Source organism: Chanodichthys erythropterus, chromosome 24 (assembly GCF_024489055.1).
Source record: "Chanodichthys erythropterus isolate Z2021 chromosome 24, ASM2448905v1, whole genome shotgun sequence".
NCBI lineage: Eukaryota > Metazoa > Chordata > Actinopteri > Cypriniformes > Xenocyprididae > Chanodichthys > Chanodichthys erythropterus.
In genome coordinates, this window is record NC_090244.1 from 28,353,001 (window position 1) to 28,372,151 (window position 19,151).

The 19,151-nt window shown below is 36.1% G+C and overlaps 1 protein-coding gene across 2 annotated transcripts in view; it reads left to right on the forward strand.

The window, feature by feature from the left end:
• Window positions 1-19,151, forward strand: part of wwox (WW domain containing oxidoreductase) — a 278,702-nt gene that overhangs the window by 44,145 nt on the left and 215,406 nt on the right. For both annotated transcript variants that reach the window (XM_067379017.1, XM_067379018.1), the window contains exon 6: window positions 10,447-10,535. In XM_067379017.1, the coding sequence (XP_067235118.1) occupies window positions 10,447-10,535 (89 nt within the window). The remainder of the gene's footprint in view (window positions 1-10,446; window positions 10,536-19,151) is intronic.

The following is a 19,151-nucleotide window of genomic DNA, read 5'->3' on the forward strand; positions in this document are numbered from 1 at the left end:
GTAACACTTTACAATAAGGTTCCATTAGTTAATATTTTTGCAATATGCAATACATTTATTACATTTAATAAATAACATTTAATACATTTATTAATCTTTGTTAAAGGTGCCGTAGAACGTGTTTTCAAAAGATGTAATATAAGTCTAAGGTGTCCCCTGAATGTGTCTGTGAAGTTTCAGCTCAAAATACCCCATAGATTTTTTTTAATTCATTTTTTTAACTGCCTATTTTGGGGAATCATTAAATATGCGGCCCCTTTAAATTCTCGTGGTCCCCCGCCCCCGGAGCTCGCGCTTGCCTTAAATAGTGCATAAACAAAGTTTACACAGCTAATATAACCCTAAAAATGAATCTTTACAAAGTGTTCGTCATGCAGCATGTCTAATCGCGTAAGTATGGTATTTATTTGGATGTTTACATTTGATTCTGAATGAATTTGAGGCTGTGCTCTGTGGCTGAAGCTAACATTACACACTGTTGGAGAGATTTATAAAGAATGAAGTTGTGTTTATGAATTATACAGACTGCAAGTGTTTTAAAAATGAAAATAACGACTCTCTTGTCTCCGTGAATACAGTAAGAAATGATGGTAACTTTAACCACATTTAACAGTACATTAGCAACAAGCTAACGAAACATTTAGAAAGACAATTTACAAATATCACTAAAAATATCATGATATCATGGATCATGTCAGTTATTATTGCTCCATCTGCCATTTTTCGCTGCTGTTCTTGCTTGCTTAACTAGTCTGATGATTCAGCTGTGCACAGATCCAGACGTTAATACTGGCTGCCCTTGTGTAATGTCTTGAACATGAGCTGGCATATGCAAATATTGGGGGCGTATATATTAATGATCCCGACTGTTGCGTCACAATCTGTGTTGAGATCCGCCTGTTTTCCAGAGGTCTTTTAAACAAATGAGATTTATATAAGGAGGAGGAAACAATGGGGTTTGAGACTCACTGTATGTCATTTCCATGTACTGAACTCTTGTTATTCAACTATGGTAAGGTAAATTCACTTTTTAATTCTAGGGCACCTTTAACGTTAGATGATGATGATGATGATGATGATAATAAAATACTTATTGTTACAAGCAAATTATATATTTACATCTACATAAATTAATACATTTTTATACACAGGAATAAAAATGTATTTGAATGCAAACAAATTTCAAGCATATTATAATATAATATAATATAATATAATATAATATAATATAATATAATATAATATAATATAATATAATATAATATAATATAATATAATATAATAATACATATTTTGTCAGATTTTGTTCTTGTGAGAGATATATTAAAAAAATTAAAACATAAATAAAACCGTAATAAATGAAATTAAAACAATAATAAAGGTCAAAAATAAATAAATAAATAAAAAAAACTTTCAAGCTAAAAAACAAGCTTTTCTCCTCAATTAATTAATGCTGCAATTTCCAGCTGCAGTGTGAAATAATAATAATCATAATAATCATAATAGTACTACCAGAAAAAGAATATATTTTATACACAAATTAATACATTAGAACAAAATATTTTGACTATTTAGTAATATAATATATTTTTAAGGATTTTTTTTCTTATGAGAGACTAAATATTAAAAATAAAGACAATCATAACCCATACATTAAAAAAAAAGTTTTAATTGTATCTTTCTAATCAGAAAAATGATCAAGCTAAAAACAAGCTTATCCCCAGAGTTAATTAATGCTGCTAATGTTTCCAGCTGCAGTGTCTCTGAGCTCTTTGGTCTGTCACCTGCTCTGCTCTGCTCTGTTTGCACACTCAGCGTTAAACACTGAAGTTCGCCAGAGAAAAGCTCATCTCTCTGCTCTTCACGTGCCCTTGAAGAGATGTGCGGTTGTTGGGCGTTCTCATAAAATTCTTGAACAGTTTCGTCCATGTATGCTCTCTCCCTCTATTTCTCAAGTCTTTTTTTCCTCTGAAACCCGGCCATCTGTCTAATTGTTCACCTCCGTTGCTTTAATGCTTCTACATGCCTTCTCCCTCCTCTTTCCAGGCAATAAACTTTATTTTCTTCACGAGACTTTAATCTGCACAGGAAAGCAGGCGTCCAGGTTGTGCGCTTCTTTTTGGACCTGGTCCAGTCTTTCTGTTCCTCTTTTCTTTCTGTACCTTGTTCTGTAGTTTTATTAAGCATTGTGCATTTACTTAACATACAGAATGTCAAGTGATTACAGTGGTTCAAATACATAGATATACTGTATATAGAATATATAGTAAATTTTAATATATAGTTATGTATCCAAATACTATATATGTAGGGCTGTCGATTTAACATGTTAATTTAATAACTTAGTTATGAGACAAAATAATGGGTTTTAATTCTCAACACATTTAACACACCCGCCCTGCCCCAGACCTATGTAGTTCATCTCACATTTCATACAGTTGATTGGTTACTAACATGAAGCAGGACAACAACTCACTGTATATGGAGCTTTTAGAATGCAGTTATGTTACCCTAAAAGGCAAAAATGACCCCATATGAGTTTTTGTCTCTTATATTTATATCTTATGATATAGTTATGTCACAGGAGTAATGAGCGCAACATCACACAAGTGCTGTTTTGGTCCCGAATAGCACAAAAGCAAATGTGATACTGATTTTATACTACAGTTCAATAAATAAGTTAAACATTTGCTGAATTTTGCCAATGAAAATATCATGCATACGTCATCAAGGATGTCTTATTTAATAAAAGTAACCATAATAAAATTGAAATAAAATAAATATTTTACACCTCACAGGGTATGTCAATTTTATTATGGTTACTTTTCTTAGATAATGATGTATGCAACCTTCAAATGTGACCTCCAGAGTACACAGCCTCTGAAATGCGACACAGATTACAACAGAACCAAATAATTGTGTAAAATACAGTAAACCTTGAGATTATTACTTGTGACATAAGAACAAAATATATGGATATGAGTACATAAAACTAACAATCTCTTAAGCATTTTCTAATATAAAGGGTTTAAAGGGTTATTTCACCCAAAAATGAAAGTTGGCATTAATTACTCACCTTCATGTCGTTCCACATCTGTAAGACCTTCGTTTATCTTCAGAACACAAATTAAGATATTTTTGATGAAATCCGATGACTCAGTGAGGCCTGCATTGACAGCAAGATAATTAACACTTTCAATGCCCAGAAAACTACTAAAGACGTATTTAAAACAGTTCATGTGACTACAGTGGTTCAACCTTAATATTTCAAAGATATTAAAGAATACTTTTTGTGCTCCAATAAAACAAAATAACAAATATCTAGTGATGGCCGAAAAAAAAAAAAAAACCATGCTTCGGATCTTTTGGTTCAGATCGCATGTCAAACTGCCAAACTGTTGAAATCACATAACTTTGCCGCTCCGAATCACTGATTCAAAACAAAAGATTTGTTTATATATGTGCGAATCATTTCACACCGGACTGCTTTGTGGACAAATGTCAATACAAAGGCACAATACAAAACAGAGGTTGTGCTAAAAATGTGTTACTCAAGGATAGATCAGTAAACTGTTTGTGATCCAGCTTACAGTATCCAGAGTAATGCTGGATACGGCAGTAATGAAGGTGAGAGCAATTTATTACAGTTCATCGGAGTTGATTTATGGATATAAAGTTTACCAGTTTATTAAGCACCACCTGAAAAGGTGTAATGTCTTTATATATTTGTTTACTGTTAGTTTTAATGAGTGTTTGTGTTCTACGCTGTGTATGTTGATGATAATGCAAGGGAGAGAGAGTGTTAATGGATAATATTTTAATGCACACTTACAGTTTTATTAAGCTCTTAGAGTGAAAACAGACGCTTCATCTTTTGTGTGAAGTACAATAAATGTCATAAAACTCATTGGTAAACAGACTTGTACTAATATAGTGGATAAAAACAAGCAGACAATATAAGTTATAACCGTAATTAAACTAAACTATACCTGTTCTATCTCCATGCAGCATATATTCTCAGTTTCTGACATTATGGCGCGTCCTAACTAGCTCCTTGCACCGGAGAATCAGCTCTTGAAGCTCCGCCCTCTTAGGCAGAGCACAGCAGCTCATTTGCATTTAAAGGGCACACACTGAAACGGTACGTTTCAGAGCTAAAACTTCACATACACACTCTGGGGACATCAGAGACTTATTTTACATCTTGTAAAAGGGGGCATAATAGGTCCCCTTTAATTTCAAGCCATGTATGTATATACAGTACTGGTCAAAAGTTTGGAAACAATATTCTGAAATATTATTACAATTTAAAATAACGGTTTTCTATTTTAATATACTTTAAAATATAATTTGTTTCTGTGACACAAAGCCGAGTTTTCTCTGTATCTGGTGACAATCTTTAGCACATTAGAAATGATGAAATAGTAAATTATATGTCATCTATAGCAAGAAAGATGAGTGATTCACTGCCGATGGTAATATCTCAGGCTATTGAAACCATCTACCTTTCATTTGCATGATTTGTTCAGCCCAAAACATGTTTGTATGTGGGTTGTACCCATATGAGTGTTCTGTCTGTGTCTTTATAGTGCCTGATTACCATCATGCCATGTCACATGACTGAAGAATGGATCCATTCCATCCTTAATGAAAAAACATATTTGTCTCTATGACCATTCACTCCGGGGACCCCCAGTGCTGCCTCAAATTTAGTCCTCCTCGGTCTCGTGTCCCGTCTCTCTGGCTTTCTTCTCATCCAGTGTGTGATAAATCTGTGTGCGCTCCAGTGGGGCAACACAGGCTGAGGAATAACCCTCCAGAGCGCTTGTGCCGGCACTTTAAAAAATAAACCTGTTTGTTGCATCTCCATCATACATTTATCAAATCATTTCAGAGCAACGCTTCGGCTTCTGTCTGCTCCCGCCAAACCAATTTATCTCCTTCTAAACCGGGTCTGTAGCTAAACATGGAGCAGGTGTCGTCAGTCACTGAAGCATCCCAGAATTCTCCCACTTCCTGCTTTCTTAGTGTCCACATGATATCCTGCTTGTTTTTTACAGCTTAGTAATACTTTATAGCCTATAAACTACAAATATACAAGAATTGATGCAGCTCAAGGCTTTTTCCTCCCTAAAGTGGGGAGTCAGCTAAATTTGAACCATTTCCTTGTATCAGTACCTCAATTTTCTGATGCTCCAAGCAAAGTATGCTGGGGAAATATTCATCCTCCTGAAGAAAATGGTTTAGCGATGCAAAAGATCATAGAGTGTCATTTGATGATGCACTCTGGCTTTGCTAACTCGTCTTCCTAACCGTCTGTTCTTTTATGACATGTAGGTGGGTTCCCCTAAATCCCAGAGATGTAACAACAGTGCTATAGTATGAAACCAATATCAGACGTGATGAATGTTTTCCTAAAACAGAAGGACATGATGCTTTGTAACTTTTGACTGGATAAGTTTTATGCCATTTGTTTCACCAAAATAACTGCAAAAATAATGGACCTGATAATTCAGACAAGTTGCGTATTTATTGGAGCAGACAAATTCTCACACAAATTTCACAAGCTTTACACAAGGTGTGTATTTTTAATTTCATATATTGAAATAACTAAAATAATACTTTTATAAAGTCACTTAGTTATTCCATATGAAAAAGAGGGCTTGATGACGTAAGTCAGAAATCAAGTCATTATAATATAATGAAGGACTACAAAGACATTTTGAATAACAAACACCAATAAATCCAGCACAGTAAGGCCAGAAATGTGTAAAATGAAAGTAAATAGGGTCAAATTTGACTTCATGTTGACTTTACAGCATTATTGGTGTAATATTACTAGTACACGTCAAGTTACAGGAGACCTTACTAGCAGCTTATTGTGTGTTTGGGTGTCGTGATTAAGCTGCGCTGCAGTGGAAGGTGACTGTGGGCTGTGCAGTTTGACAAGGTCCCCGTCAAGCACAGTTCCACATTGATGAATGGTGTTTGGGGATGTTGGGTAATTTTTCCATGACAGGGTGTGGCTCTGGGCGACATTACTGTTGATTGCTTGTGCTCTACGTAGACTGTGCAGAGAGACGACAATATAGTATTGTTGTATGTTGGTTAAGACACTGGGCTGGTTATGCAAATGTTGCAGACCCGCTATCAGGTGGGGGTGACCACCTGGACAATTACTAACTGGACAATTAGTAAGAACCCTTGTTGTGCCCTTTAGCAGCGCACTTAACCTCAGGTTTTTCCCGGGGGACTGTAGCTGCAATTAGTGTACTGTAAGTATTTTCGGATACATCTGCTAATGGATAACAGTGGTCTGTGAGTGAAAGAGAGCAAGTGAATTGAGGGAAGGGCTGGATCATGGTTCCGCAAGGCCCCTGTGTATCCGGAGGCCTCCCAAATGGATTCCCTTTCCTTACCACAATTAAAGGGATAGTCCACCCGATAATGAAAATTCTCTCATCATCTGCTAACCCTCATGCCGTCCCAGATGTATATGACTTTATTCTATAAAACAGAAAAAGATTTCATTGTCAGGTTCATTTCATACAGGTTCATTGTCAGTATGTAGCATGAAGCACCGGTTACTCAAATCACTTCCAAACCCTTTATATTGGTAAACCTGGTGAATTTGTGGTTTAAAAATTCAACAAACTTGAATGCATTGTGAAAGTCGTGCAGGGAATGTTTTAGCCTCAAATGCCATCATCTGAAATTCCAGATCTCATTGATTCTTGAGATGACTGGTGACTTGAGATTTTGGAAGCAATGACTCGCTTTCCAAAATTGTAAGCTCCAGTCTGATTGGTTGCCTGGCTTCTGAACAATTTCTGGGATATAGGGATTGCAGGGTTTTATCAGTCCTCTGCGAAATGTCATTTACAAAAAGTCATGTAAAGTACCAGACTATTTGCTGGATTCAACAAAGTTTGCAAAATTTGTGGTTTCAAATCTTTAAAAAATATGTCTTGAAAGAGTTTGTTTTATAGCAAGTAGCAGAAGATAAATGGGAATATCCTCAAACACCTGATTCAAACTTGACCCTTTTTTGTTCTCAGTTTTGTTTTCAAACTCAACCCTCTTCTGTTCTCTGCCTTGATTCGGACTTGACCCTCTTCTATTTTAACTTGATTTGGACCCGACCCTTGTCTCGGTCTTGATTTTTACTTGACCTTCTTCTGGTCTCAAGTCTTGATTCGGACTTGACCCTCTCCTGTTCTCGATCTCGATTCAAACTTGACCCTCTTCTGGTCTCAGCTTTGTTTCGGACTCAACGCTCTTCTGTTCTGTCTTGATTTGGACTTGATCCTTTTCTGTTGTCAGTCTTGTTTCAAACACAACCCTCTTCTGGTCTCACTCCTGACTTGGTTTCGGCCCTCTTCTGGACTTGGTCTTGACTCATACTTAACCTACTCAAGTCTCGACTACATCACTGCTTGCTGTAGCTCAGTTATGATGAAAAATTTGAACACTTCATTTCAGATTCCAATTCATATTTACATATTTTCATTTATCCCTTTACATTTTTTTCTGTTAAAAAGGAGCTGTTTCCTGCCAGAATAGGCTATGAAGTGGACCGGACTTTGCTGATAACAAAAGTCTGGCTTGCGTCAGACTTGTACAGTCTGTTAACCAACGGTACCACACATCAAACCTACCTGTTCTGGTTTGATATCTGTCCAAATCATTTAGTCATCAGTCTTCACATCTGTCCTCTTGTGTTTCCCAGCAGCTGTTATTTCCTGTTTTCCAGTTTTCACATGCCATACACCTGCCAAACACGGCTAGTGGAGCCTGACACACAATAACTCACGCAACTGCCGCACATCATTCACCCAGCAATCAGTCTAACTGGACGCTCATCGTTGATCATCTGATGCGTACACTAGAAAGCAGCCCTTAGGTGTGCACATGCTGCTGTTTGCCACATATCAGTCATAAAATACAATAAAATACAGTGTTTATCCTAGCTGCAAGTGAACCCCTATTTAACATATCATTGTTTTCGCGACCCATCAGAGCAGCCAATTTTTCGGTCACAACCTGCCATTAGGGAAACACTGAGATAAATCATATTGAATTGAGACTGTAATCTCTAGACAGACTCTGAGATCTTTCTGAAATAATTATCCATTTGCTCTGACATCGGTTTCTGTTGTTCGTGTTTGCCCTGTGGCAGTTTTAGAGTAGACTTATGCTGTCTACGTCTCAGTCTTATCGCATAATCACAGTCAAGGACTGCAGGCCCACAGGCTAAACCTGATTTAGATAAATAAGACCTGTTAGTTGGAGTAGCTCTGCACTACTGACAAATAAGCCAGTCTGTACGATGTGTGTAGTGGTTTTTGCTTGTCCATGGGAGGACCAAATGTGCTTGCAATTAAAATAATCTTAGAAAAAACTGAAATGCATATTTAGCATATTTATTTTTAGCATCATTACTTCAGTGTTCAGTGTCACATAATCCAATGATATATATATATATATAATATCTTATTGTAATATTTCACAATACTGCTGTTTTTACTGTTTTTTTGATCAAACAAATCATGTTGAATCAGTGCCTCGGGTAAAAATCAGCATATTAGAATGATTTCTGAAGGATGACACTGAAGACTGGAGGAATGATACTGAAAATTCAGCTTTAATCACAGAAATAAATTATATTATATATATATAACACTTATTTCACAATACTGCTGTTTTACTGTATTTTTCATCAAACAAATGTGGCCTTGGTGAGCAGAAGAGACTTCTTTCAAAAACATAAAAAAATCTGGTAGTGACACATATGATGCAGACCTGAAAATTTACTTCATAGAAATCCCAGTCTTTTAAGGGTTATTGTAATTCTAATACACTTATTTAAAAAAAAAAAAAAAGTGTGTGTGTGTGTGCAAGTGCTTATGCATATAAATCTGCATATTGCTGCATATTGAACTTTTGTGTTGGAGTCATTAGATGGAAGCCAATAATTTTGTTGTGGGCATTTTGTTGGGTCAACACAACTTCCTTTTTAATATTATATTGATGGGCTTTAATAACCAAGTGTCCTAATTCTTGTTGGCGATAACGCTGAAACAAACATCTCTGGGTATTAGTCAAGCCCCATTGGACAGTAATAATGTGATGAAAAGTGATGTTGAACAGTTATTGTATATCTTGCAGTTTGCCATCGAGGGCGTATGACAAGACTAGACATGATTGCTCTGAAGTCTTTATAGAACAGTAGCCATCTAGAATCGTCTACAGCACTAATTGCACAGCGGCTGATTAGCAATTGTAAGTGGTTGGTGGACGTGCTGTTGATAGGAGAAATGCTGATGGGGTGGTTTTCCTGTTAACCTGGTGGTGTGCTGTACATGGCATAATTAAATTGCCCCATGTCTCCTAACCCCACTGTAATATTAGCAGAGTTTATACAGTCATTCATCAAAAAATCCCTCATCAGAGATGCCGTACAGGACTAGCGGAACCTGCTAAGTTAGCACACAGCTGTTTGTGGCGAGAAGGAAACACAGAGAACAGTCAATGAAACAGACCTGAAATTTCCAAATTTCCTTTCTCAGCATATAGATGTGCTAGCTTACTAATAAGTGATATTTTCTGTAGCTTTGATTATTTGGTTGTTAAATATTAATATTTGACTTTGCATTATCTTACTTATCACATGGTTTCTAACAATAAATTGTGTGTGTGTATATATTATTTATTTATCTATCTAGTTATTTAGTTTGCTTGTCTTAATGACATTGGACCAGTTCTACATGCTGGTAGATTTACTTGTTTGTTTATTAATTAATTAACGAATTATTTTTTTTGCTGGTGTGTCTATACACTAAAACCTGAGAATTTCCCACTGACTTCACCTCGAGAGAACTTCAGCTGACCTCTGACCAGCGAGACTCTGATCCTTCCTTTGTGGAGTGATTTATGTGTCTTCCTTCATATCGATCGTGTTCTGGTATGATCAAAGGTACACCTAAAAGCCAGCACTGAGAGAGACCATTATTGTGGATTTGGCTTTGCTCATACATTATTTATCTCCTTGAGCCTGTTCTATATGCCATTATGGACATTATGAAAGAAGGGAGCCACTGCCTCACCGTTTACTTAGTGTAAGCACAGGATGCACGGAGGAAAGATCGGATACAGTCAGTGCGGAGGGTCATAAAAATGCCATAAAGAGGATATTGAGATGCTCTCCTGCCACAGAATGTGCAACATTCCCTATTGGAAATGAGGCCCTGATTTAGGCAAAGGGAGATGGAGCTGTTTTTCATGGTGTCCGTGAGATGGAGTGGAGGGTTTGGGCTGGGAAGTGTTCAGTGAGTTAGAGCGGGATGTGTGGGCTGTGGCTTTCTGTTTGTTAGCAGTGTGATAGTGATGGATGTAGCTGGTATAATATCTGCTGGTTTCTTTTTTTTTCTGTTCCTCTTTCTCTAGAGCAAAGCTCGTGTTGAAGCCATGACGCTGGATTTGGCTTCCTTGAGGAGTGTCCGAGAGTTTGCCGAGGCCTTCAAAGCCAGGAAACTGTAAGTTATACAAGATATAACAGAATTATGATGTAAGAATGAAGGATAAGCTGTGTCCAGAATGAGATGCTGGCTAGGTCACCATGAAAAGCTTTCCACTTGCTCTGTCCTGAGACCGAACCCCCCGCCCCCCTGCTCCATTAACGAACTATCACATCAGAGAAGGGGCCAAAGGTCTCCCCTCTTTCATCCTGAGCCCCCGTCCCTCTCTCTGGTCAATAAATAAGTATCCGAACCTTAGCTATAGTTCCATCAATCTCAAGGATTGGTAAGTCCTTCACAGTCTCCTGGTTAAATCAATGACTGCTACCAGCTTTCGGGAAGTTGAACTGCACTGCTGATGACACTGAAATTGACTTTTAAAGACAGTCTATACATGTGTGGTGAGAATAAATAAATATATACATAAATAAATAAGCTGCGCCTCATTTTGGAGGCTGCGTCCTCCAGAGGTCACATTTGAAGGCTGTTTACGTCATCGAGGCGTTCTCATTTAAGAAAAGTAACCGTTAGATTGCAAAGTAAGAAAGAAATTACAGTGTTTTACACTTCACAAGGAATAATTAATTTGATTATGGTTACTTTTCTTAAATAAGACATATTGATGACGTATACAGCCTATAAATGCGACCTCAGAGGACGATCTCTGAAATGAGACGCAGCTATAGTTTAATTAATACAGGGTACCCGCGGGGTCTTAAAAGCATTGAAAAAGTCTTAGATTTGATAATCTAAAATTAAGGCCTTAATAGCCTTGAATTTGGTATACAAAGTCTTGGATTTCGTTACAAAGGTCTTATTTTTATTTATTTTTATTTTTTAACTTTTCCTAGGATTAAGTTCATACCGTAACAAAATGAACTGTTACTAGTGTAGGCTAATTAAAAATTCATGCAGCTTAATGTTGAGTGCACCTCACGCTCCACGTCATAGCAGTAAGCGCGAAAGCTTGCGCACCCGATACTATGGTTACTAGGCAAGTGAGGTAAATTACTAGAGATGAGCCGGATACTCGGCTGAAACGAGTATCCGGTACGGATAAAGCACTTCTGCCGAGTACGAGTATTATACGAGTAATACGAGTCAATATCTGTGCTCGGATTGAATGAAAATCATCATTGGTTAGCTGATTGTGTCAGCGTTCTGTGATAGTCTAGTCCAGTGGTCTCAAACTGCCAGCCCGCAACTGATCTCAAAAATGAAACATAATCCGGCCCGCTAAATTATTATTATTAGTATAATTATTATTCTCTAGTACGCGTCACATACGCGGCCGCGGATTCTCCTTCTTTCCAATGCGCTTTCGCTCCCGTGGCGTCTGTTGTTGCTATGCAACCATGAGCCGCGCTCTCAACCGCGTCGCTTCTATTATGAGCGCGCTTGCCTAAATTACAGTAAAAGCACTTTAAGTCACGAGCGTCGTTTTAAATCACCGAAACGCGACCGATGCTACCATGTCAAGAAACAGAAGAGTGTACAAATGTATTCAAGGGTTGTATATGTTCTGTACAGTGTTGTTCAGTGCAAAATTTTAATTTTATTTAAGCTAGCATGAAGTAAAGGAAAACAGCCTACTTCCACTAAATGTTAAAAACTAATAACAATGAGAGATTTTTATTTTTTGGCAAAATGAAGTTGATATATATAGCTTCAGTTTTTTTTATTTTATTATTTATTTTTTAGGGTTCAAAATGTATACAGATTTGACATTTTCCCCTCATACTTCTGTCAGAATGGGTACGAAGTTGGCATTGAATTTCATTTAAAATGGTATTAAAAAGGTCTTAAAAAGCCTTGAATTTCATTTGGAGGATCCTGGGGGTACCCTGTAATAAATTAATAATATTGTTTATTTTTTATTTTTGTTGCAAATAAATAGTTTCATTTAATATTTTTTTTAATAATTAACCTTTTTAAAAAAAAATCTTTCTCAAAAAGGTAAGATTGCTTTAATCCTGGACTAATTAAATTTCTCTTGAAAAAAGCATTGGTTATATGGTGTTATCTGTTCTTTATTATCACATCATTGTAACATTATTTTATACGATGTCAAGACAAAATATTTAATAGTTTCAGTGTGTCTCGTGTGTCTTCTATTATCATATCAGTACAGAGTTTTTTTAATCTGTAGGCATTCATTGCTTTTTTGATGGTGAGCTGCAGTGATCAGTAATTAGGCTAATGAGGCATAATTATGATTTAATATAGACGTGTCTAGAATGTTTTCTTGGCTCTGTGAGAATGGTGTCCGTTCAGATGCAGTACCCTATACTGTAGTTTACAGGAAAACAAAACTGATGTCTGATGTGATGTATTGTAATGTAATGTAATTAAATCATTACTATTAGTACTACTACTAATGATAATAATTACTTAAATGAATGAAATATTATTGCTGTTTTTATGTTGCTCATTTCAGATATATCATTGTCTGATATGACTCTGTTTTGAATTCGGCTCCTTTCCCAGTTCTGCTTCATGCTTTTCTTGTTCATATATCGACTTCCTTCATTTCGCTGCAGTAGAGCCTCGACCTTCACAGTTCCATCAGCTCAGTCCATATTTAGTGAGTTGCAGTATTAGAGGTGATGTCCTGGTTGTGTGGAGACACCGCCGGTGTCCCCAAGCCCTCGAGGGGCTGCAGGACTCATCTGGCCCCTGGCCGGCCCCGGGGCAAGGCAGCAGCTTGGTCAGCAGCCAGAGCCCTGGAGGTGACCCCCACCCTGTCCCCGAGCCAAACCCCCTCCACCCTCCTTCAATCAGTGCAACTTTCTTAAACGCTGATTTTCCCACATGCTAGAAGGTGTAAACTGCGGTGACTGTGGGTCCTGATTACGGGATCTCTGAGCATTGTTTCCAGAAGTGACCCTGAGAAAGATGTGTGTTTTGGGCTCTATTCCAAAACCTGGTTAGCTGCCTTGCCTACAGCCTGCATAGACCGCTGCTTTCTGAGGCTAATCCTAACAGAAATGGAGCCTCATAAGTGACTGATTGTGTCAGTGAATCACATGAAGCAGCTCAACTTAATTGGTTCTAGTAGAGTTTGCTGTTAGCATGTTGCTAAGCTAACAATGCAACATTCATACAGACATAAAACAGCAAACGCAAGTATTTGTGCAGTATAGATTGTTTAATTTCTACAGTCAATGTTTTGTTGTGTTTGTCATTATGAAATTGCCCTCTGCACAAAGAATGCACTGCTGCCTTAGAATTTGCCTTACAGTGTGTTTGTTTTGTTTTTTATCTTGTCTCTTTTGTTTTGCTTTTCGTGTTTTGTTTTGCCTTTGTGCTTTGGGTTCTGCTTTTTATTTTATTTTATTCTCTGTTTTCTCTTGTTTTATTTGCTTTTTTTATTTTGGTTTGCTTGTATTGTTTGTTTTTGCTTTTGAATTGTTTTGCTTTTTGTTTTACCTTTGAATTATATTACTTTGTGTTCTGTTTTGTTTTTGTTCTGTTCTATTTTGTCTTGATTTGCTTTTTTTTAAATGCTTTGTTTTGCATTGCATTGCTTTGTTTTTGTGTTGTTTTTGTTTTTGCTTTGTGTTGCTTTGTTCTGTTTTTTATGTTCATTTTGTCTTATTTTTTTTCTTTTCTTTTGCTTTGTTTTTGTTTTGTTCTGTTTTGTCTTTTTGTTTTACTTTGTTCTGTCTTGTTTTGCTTTTTATGTCGATGTTTTCTTTTGCTTTGTTTGTTTTGCTGTTGTCTTCTGTTTTTTTGTTCTGTTTTGTTTTGTTTTACTTTGCTTGTTTTGTCTTGTCTTGCTTTGTTTTATTTTGATGTTTCTTTTGCTTTGTTTTTATTTTGTTTTGCTTTGTTCTGTTTGTTTTTGTTCTGTTCTGTTTTGTTTTTTCTGTGCTTGTTCTGTCTTGTTTTGATTTTTGTTTGATTTCTGTTTTCTTTTGCTTTGTTTGTTTGTTTTGCTTTTTGTGTTGCTTTCTGTTTTTATTTCTTTTGTTCTGTTCGTTTTTTTGTGTTGTTTTGCTTTTTTTGTGTTTTATTTCGATATGTTTTCTTTTGCTTAGTTTTTGTTTTGTTTTGTTTGCTTTGCTTTTTTATTGCTTTGGTTTTTTTTTTGTTTTGCTTTGCTTCATGTGTTTAGTTTCACTTTTGTTTTTTGTGATTTGTTTTGTTGAAAAGGTTGTCTCTCAGAAGGGTTTTGGAGCAGAGCCTAGGACTGCAGAGTACTTACCTTAGAATTGTTTAGTGGTTTATCTGGGTCTGAATTCGTTCATATTTGTGTACAGCCAGTATTGCTATGTGCGTGTACATGCATTTACGTTTTCCTCGTGTGAAATGGCTTGTTGGTTAAAGTGACAGTTCAGGCTTGTGAAAATCTTTCCCTTGTCTGTGCCTGGTCTGGGCTGGTCAGCTTATAATGGAAACTGTTAGCCTTTAATAAGAGGGAGAGATTAACCTATTAGTTTGGGACCCAAAGCATTTATTTGGCCCAGTGACCCAAAGTGAGTGTGGGGATTGAGAAGACTTTCTCCCTGTTGTTTTTTTTTTGTTTTTTTTTTAAAAAACAGGACTTTATGGACTTATATTTTTCCCTGTCACAGCTCAGGATAGTTGCTAGTGAAAGGTTTGAGACTGCACAATGAATCGCTCTTCATTCGTCTCACTTCACAATAGTAAAAATAATCAGCGTCATTGCACTTATTTTATTTTTATTTTTTTATGTGACATTTCTGGCACTGACTGTGAGATATGATATGTTTATTATAGTGCAAGGGGGCACATTCAAAACCTGACCAGTGATCACGCTGAATTTTGCGGAAAACAGCAGTTCTAGGCTATAAACCGTTAATGGTGTAGTGGAAAAAAACTAACACAACATAAAATAATGATTATTTATAACAAAACTTAGATTTTCAATGTAATGCCTGTCTTTTTTTAATTCATTATAGACCAAGCGGTGTCATATCATTAACATCTTTACTGACGCTGCGTCATCTTATTTTACATCCCATCACACAGGGAATACAAACACTGAACTCTCTGTGCAAATCTGCGATAATTAATAAGTTTAACTGTCCCCAGACTTTATGAAGGACTGCGTTGAAAATATTTAGGCCAATTTATGGAGATCCACACATGGGGAAAAAAGATATCAACTCACAAGCATGTTTTATTAATCGTTTGCTTTAGTTAAAACACGAGGACATTTTATTAAGCTTTGTTAAGGAATATATAATTCATATCTTTAAGGTGTAGTTTGTACCTGTGTTTGGGCATTTTTTTTTATAGCTCTATACGGTATAACATATCATAATATAATATTATTTTGACAGTGGTAGTGAGTATCCATGCATGGTTTCCTGTGTTTCCCAAGTCTCACCTGAGAATATTTTCATTTAAGCCTAATAATTAATAAAATAATTTTTACCAATAAGACCCCCCATAACTTGATAAATATTGCTATTTTTTATTTTTATTTTTATTTTTATTTATTTTACACAAACGCATCGGTTCGCTTCAGAAGGGCTTTATTAACCCCACAGAGCCATGTGAAGTACATTTATGATGGATGGAGACACTTTCTTCAGCTTTATGCACGTTGGTCCTGTTCACTGCCATTATAAAGCTCTGATGCATCAGGATATTTATTAATATTTCTCCGAATGTGTTCATCAGAAAGAAGAAAGTCATATACACCTAGCATGGCTTGAGGGTGAGTAAATCATGGGGTCATTTTCATTTTAAAGTAAACTAATCCTTTAAAGTAATTAGACACATAACGATTAATGCACAGTTGGTTGGCTAAAAGCAAATCTAAGGTGTTGGGGTTTGTTTATACTATTATACAGATAAGAGTTTTAGAAGTGAGTTTGACCTAAACTGTTGTTTAGATCACTAATCCTGCATGTGAGAAATAGCTATGATGGCTTAATGTCTTTAGCCGAATGACCTCTTATGACCTTATCTGCTATCCAGTGCTCCAGTGAACACTTTCACACACTCCTCACGCCCATGAAGCCCAGACCACCATTATCATACCCGAGTGAGTGAGTGTGTGAATGAATGAATGGATGAATATCCTCTCTCTCCCTTGCCAAGGTTGTATTTCTTCATTAGCTATTCCCAGGATGTGTGTGTGTGAGTGTGAGCGTGTCCCGGAGGAGGTGGAGTAGATTAATTCTCATCAGAATGGAGAGGTGCTCAGGTGTGAATGGCAGCAGGCAGCTGGTGAAACCACGCCACGCCTCCCTGTTTCTGTTTCCGTCGAGATGTCTGCCGGCACCGCTAGCACGCACACACAGTAACAATTACTGCCATTGGAGCTTAATTCAATCACAGCTGCTTTCGCCACTTTTTTTGTACCCTGTCTTTTCTTTTGTAGCCGTTTGTAAACCCCCACCCTGCCTTGCCCCGCTTGCTCATTTATTTTCTTTTTCTCTCACTCGTGTTCTCTTTGTTCTTCACCCTCAGTATGTTCAGGTGGGCACGCGAAACATATTTCCATGTACTTATCATTCCTTTGTTCTCATCAGGTTCTGTAGCGTTTAATTAACTCAGTCACACGACATATGCTGTGAAGTGAAGTTGATCGCCTATGATGTTTAATTTCACTGTGTATTGATTGCTTGTGGACAAATTCCTGACTCAAGGTGTTCAAACCGAGAGTAATGCAATGAAGCGACACAGATATGCAACAAAAAAATGCTAATATTCTCACCAAAACTAGTTATATACCAATTATTTTAGTCTCTGAAAAAAGTTTGCATACTTGTGTGTCAGTCAAACTCACTACGGTAAATCAAATCCTTTATTACAGTAAATTTTGAGAAGCTATTATAATTATTGATAAGCTAACAATGAAATACTCGTACAAATATTGCATTATATAGGTAATATATAACTATATAAATATACAAATATAAACTTTAACCACGTAACTTTACATTTCAGTAATGTAAAGTTTTCAATAATAAATGATTTGTTTTGTTTGATATTATGAAATGTCCTTCTCCATAAAGAATGCAATCCTGGCTTAGAATGTACCTTAGCTGCATTCCCAAACGGCTGTATTTCAGAAGGAATTTGGAGCAGATAAATGAATATGTTAGGTCATTCTGAACATGTAACGGGCTGGAATATTTCAAATTAAAATTAAAATGGCTGCTTCTCTCTGTGTTATTAATGAAATAACCTGAACATTAGTATTCAAGAGTCAACAGTGGGACATAAATAGAATTACTAATAGACTATGAACAGAAGAAACCAATATAACGAAATAAATGTAAATTAAACATAACAATCCTAGAAAACAGACCACACCTTGGGAAGGAGACAACTGTATATTTTATAAAATTCTAGTGTTTTTAGAAATATTTTAACTGTAAGTTGTTTGCCTAGATGTACAGAAATGGTAAATACATAAATATTTCAGTGTAATTTGTATTTAATTAAAATGTAATTTAGAGAAAGATTTTTATATATATATATATATATATATATATATATATATATATATATATATATATATATATATATATATATATATATATATATATATATATATATATATATATATATATATATATATAATATTAAATTGCCCCATCATGCCATTTTTAAGGTTCCTGATTGTGTTTTGGAGTCTCCTACAATAGGTTTACATGCATCCAAGGTCCAAAAACAGTAATTTTCTCATAATACACATTGCAGCATCAGCACTTTTCTTAGAGTCTGAAAGAGGTTTGTTTGAAGATTCAGTTTCTCTAAACTTTTCTAAACTAATCTTTTCAAAAGCCTGCTCTTCTCTGATTGGTCAGATGGTCCAGTCTGTTGTGATTAGTCTGCTCTGCTCTTCTCTGATTGGTCTTATTGGTGATTGGCCTGGGGCACGTTCAAGCTCAAACCGGTGCACAAAGTTTTCCTAGGGTTTCTGGGTTGAACGACATGTTTCCTGAAAATGGTGTGCAACAGGGACTTGTTTGGTGGGTGTGTCAAAAATGTCAGCCCAATCAGCAGCAACATGTAGCTATATAAACCATGCTGTATGAAAAAAACAGCTTGCACAATGGGTCCAAGTAAAGTCTTTACAAAGGTGTCCGCTTCAACTCAGTTTATGCTGCAATTGAAGATATTAGAAAACATATTCGTCGTAAGAATTTTATAGTAAAAATATAGCATATAAATTCTTCAAAAATAACCCAAAGAATGGCCTTCTCAGCTGCCATAGTTGCAACTCTTGCGTCATCAGAACAGGGTGTTCAGTGAACCACAACAGTCTGTTGTGATTGGTCTACTCTGTTCTGATTGGTCAGATGACCCAGTCTTGTGATTGGTTGGAAACCAATTACTCTTGATACACAGCGATACGAACAGTAACAATGGCATTGGTTTTACCATATCAATCTCATCAAAGTGGATTTGGGAGACAATAACTTTATTTATCTGCACTTTAATCTTTGAAACTTTGCAGACATTTTACATTCACAAATATAATACACACTACATTAAAATTACAACACATAGCTAAAATGTAATGGCTATAAAATTGCTGACAACTAAATATGAAATGTATATATTACATTGATTGTATATTGTAAATATAGTAATTAAATGATACTAATAGTACTGCAGAGACGCTACAATAGCAGCATACTTGAA